Source organism: Sinocyclocheilus anshuiensis, unplaced genomic scaffold, assembly GCF_001515605.1.
Source record: "Sinocyclocheilus anshuiensis isolate Anshui unplaced genomic scaffold, SAMN03320099.WGS_v1.1 scaffold208, whole genome shotgun sequence".
NCBI lineage: Eukaryota > Metazoa > Chordata > Actinopteri > Cypriniformes > Cyprinidae > Sinocyclocheilus > Sinocyclocheilus anshuiensis.
In genome coordinates this window covers 1,390,473-1,393,484 of record NW_015557186.1, presented here as the reverse complement: position 1 = coordinate 1,393,484, position 3,012 = coordinate 1,390,473, and the positions used below count along the sequence as shown (strand labels likewise).

Sequence of the window (3,012 nt, the reverse complement as noted above, 5' to 3'; positions counted from 1 at the left end):
ACAATGCAGATTTATTTTCACAGCCTTCTTTGATCATATTTACCAAGGGTGCCAATAATTCTGACCACGACTGTATGTGTGGGGGGGGGACATCACATGAAAGCTGAATAAATAAGCTTTCCACTGATGTATGGTTTGTTAGGATTGGACAATATTTGGCCGAGAAAATCTGGAATCTGAGGGTGCAAAAAAATCTAAATATTGAGAAAATCATCTTTAAAGTTGTCCAAATGAAGTTCTTAGCCATGCATATTACTAATCAAAAATTAAGTTTTGTGCTCCAGGGTCACATATTTAGTTGAAAGCGTGTGTTGTGTGCAGCGGGGCAGCTGACGGGCGTCTCGTCTCCGGAGATGTACCGTCAGTGTCTCCTCGCCGGGTGCCGCTGTCTGGAGCTCGACTGCTGGAAGGGCAAACCTCCGGATGAAGAGCCAATCATCACCCACGGCTTCACCATGACAACCGAGATCCTCTTCAAGGTGGGTTCCTCCAATCGGAGCTCTCGCTGTGATTATGGGATGCGCAGTGGAGGCTCATAATCAATGCAAGCTAAACGTGAAAATCGGGAGCAGCTCTTGCAGTAACTTCACCTCAACTGAATTAAAAACTAAATACCCAGATACGTATAAACAGCCTCGTGAAAAAGCACACTTTTAAAAAAAGCGTACTTATTACAGAAATTTAATTCTTTAAAAGAATATACTTGTGTTTTTGTGCACTTAATTGCATGTTAGTTGCAATTAAACTGTATTATAGTTTAAATTTGTGTTAAATTAAATTATATGAACTTTAGAGTGCTTTTTGACCCACCTAAGTACATTTTTATATGTAATTTTATCATTATTTCTATTGTCTTTGAAATGTGGTTAAAGTTTACTGCCCAGTGTATTGACAAAGTATTATAATGATTTAAAATGTGCTTTAGTATGTTAGTCAACTTATTTAAAGCATGACAAAAAAAAGTATTCAAACATAATTATTTAAAATATACTTTAAAATGTAAAAAAAAAAAAAAATCTAATTGGAATATATTTAATTAAATTCATTAAATTAAACAAAAACTTTGAAATAAAAAATAATAAAATAAATTAAAAACAATAAAAATAAATAAATAAATAACATAACATAACATAAATAAAATAAAGAAATAAAATAAATAAATAAATAATAAATAAAATAAAATAAAATAAAATGACAACCAAACCTAACTAAACTAAACTAAACTAAACTAAAATAAAATAATAAAATAAAATAAAATAAAATAAAATAATAAAATAAATGGTGACCAGTTACATGAAATAACATAAACTGGTAACACTTTACAAAAAAGTTCCATTTATTAACATCAGTTAAATATATTACTTAACATGAACTAACAATGAAAACTACTTCTAAAGCATTCATTAATCCTAGTTATTGTTAAGTTAAACATTTTAAATTATTAAAATTATTAAAATCAAAAGCATTAAAACATAATAATTTAAAATGAACTTTAACATAATCTAATTTGTCATTATTGCCAAGTGCAATTTAATGGCCTTTTTGTTTCATTAATATTATATTATCTACAGTTTTTTTAAATATACTTTTAAGGTTTGAAGTACACTACAAGTGCGCATTCAGTGTGATTAAGTGGACTTCTTTTCTTCACAAGGGTAAAGAATGTTCTTTCTTCATGACAGGATGTGATTGAAGCGATCGCTGAGAGCGCCTTTAAAACATCCAAGTATCCTGTGGTCCTTTCCTTTGAGAACCACGTTGATTCGTAAGACACTTTAATATTTGATTGACAAATGAACACATGTTGCTCCTCACACTGCAGGCTTGCTGGTGTGATATTTCGGATGTGATATAAATGTGTTTGTTTCAGAGTGAAGCAGCAGGAGAAGATGGCCAACTACTGCAGGACGATCTTTGGAGACGCTCTGCTCGTTGACGTACTGGACAAATATCCTGTGAGTTCACATGTTGGGTTCAAACGCTTCATATTTGTGACCCTGGAGCACAAAACCAGTCATAAGGGTCCATTTTTCGAAATTGAGATTTATGCATCATCTGAAAGCTGAATAAATAAGCTTTCCATTGATGTATGGTTTGTTAGGATAGGACAATATTTGGTCGAGATACAACTAAATACAACTAAAATGCGATTAAAAATGATAAAATTAAATAAATTAAAATAAATGGTGACCAGTTGCACAAAGTAAAATTAACTTTACATTAAGATTACATTAGTTCACATTTACATTTACATTAGTTAACTATATTGGTTAACATGAACTACCAATAAAATATTTCTAAAGCATTTCAAATTGACAAGTGAAGACAAAAATGTAATTAAACATAAAATAAAAGAATAAAATAAATGGTGTTGTTCATTTTAGTTATATTACTTTACATTATTATTTAGTTACATTTTGTTAACATTACTTAATATGAACTAAAAATAAAAAATACTTCTAAATAAAAAAAAATACCTCTAAAGCATTTCAAATGGACTAGTGGCGATGAAAATGTGATTAGAAATGATAAATAAAATAGTTACATGAACTAAAATTAACAATTTGCAATAAAGATCTATTTGTTAACTATATTATTTAATATGAACTAATAATAAAAATATTTATAAAGCATTTAAAATAACTAGAGAAAATTACAAATAAATAAAATAAAATAAAATATAAAATAAATAAAATAAAATAAAATAAAATAAAATAAAATAAAATAAAACAGTAACACTTTACAGTGAGGTTCAGTTTGTTAACATTACTTATCTACATTAGTTAACAATGAATGATACTTCTAAAGCATTCACTAATCTTAGTTATTGTTAATTTGAACATTTACTAAAACATCATTAAAAGCAAAAGTTGTATTTTGATGTTTTTTAACAGACCTGAGCTAGCATTGAATGGTTATATTTTTATTAATGTTAACTAGTTCTGTCAAACGATTAATCGCATCCAAAATAAACGTTTTTGTTTACATAATATATGTGTGTGTGTTATGTAT

At 28.5% G+C, this 3,012-nt stretch overlaps 1 protein-coding gene across 1 annotated transcript in view; it reads left to right on the top strand.

Moving 5' to 3' along the window:
• Positions 1–3,012, top strand: part of LOC107678713 (1-phosphatidylinositol 4,5-bisphosphate phosphodiesterase beta-2) — a 39,366-nt gene that overhangs the window by 10,035 nt on the left and 26,319 nt on the right. Inside the window, exons 12-13 of the mRNA XM_016474083.1 lie at positions 1,683–1,765; positions 1,871–1,955. Coding sequence (XP_016329569.1) covers positions 1,683–1,765; positions 1,871–1,955 — 168 coding nt within the window. The remainder of the gene's footprint in view (positions 1–1,682; positions 1,766–1,870; positions 1,956–3,012) is intronic.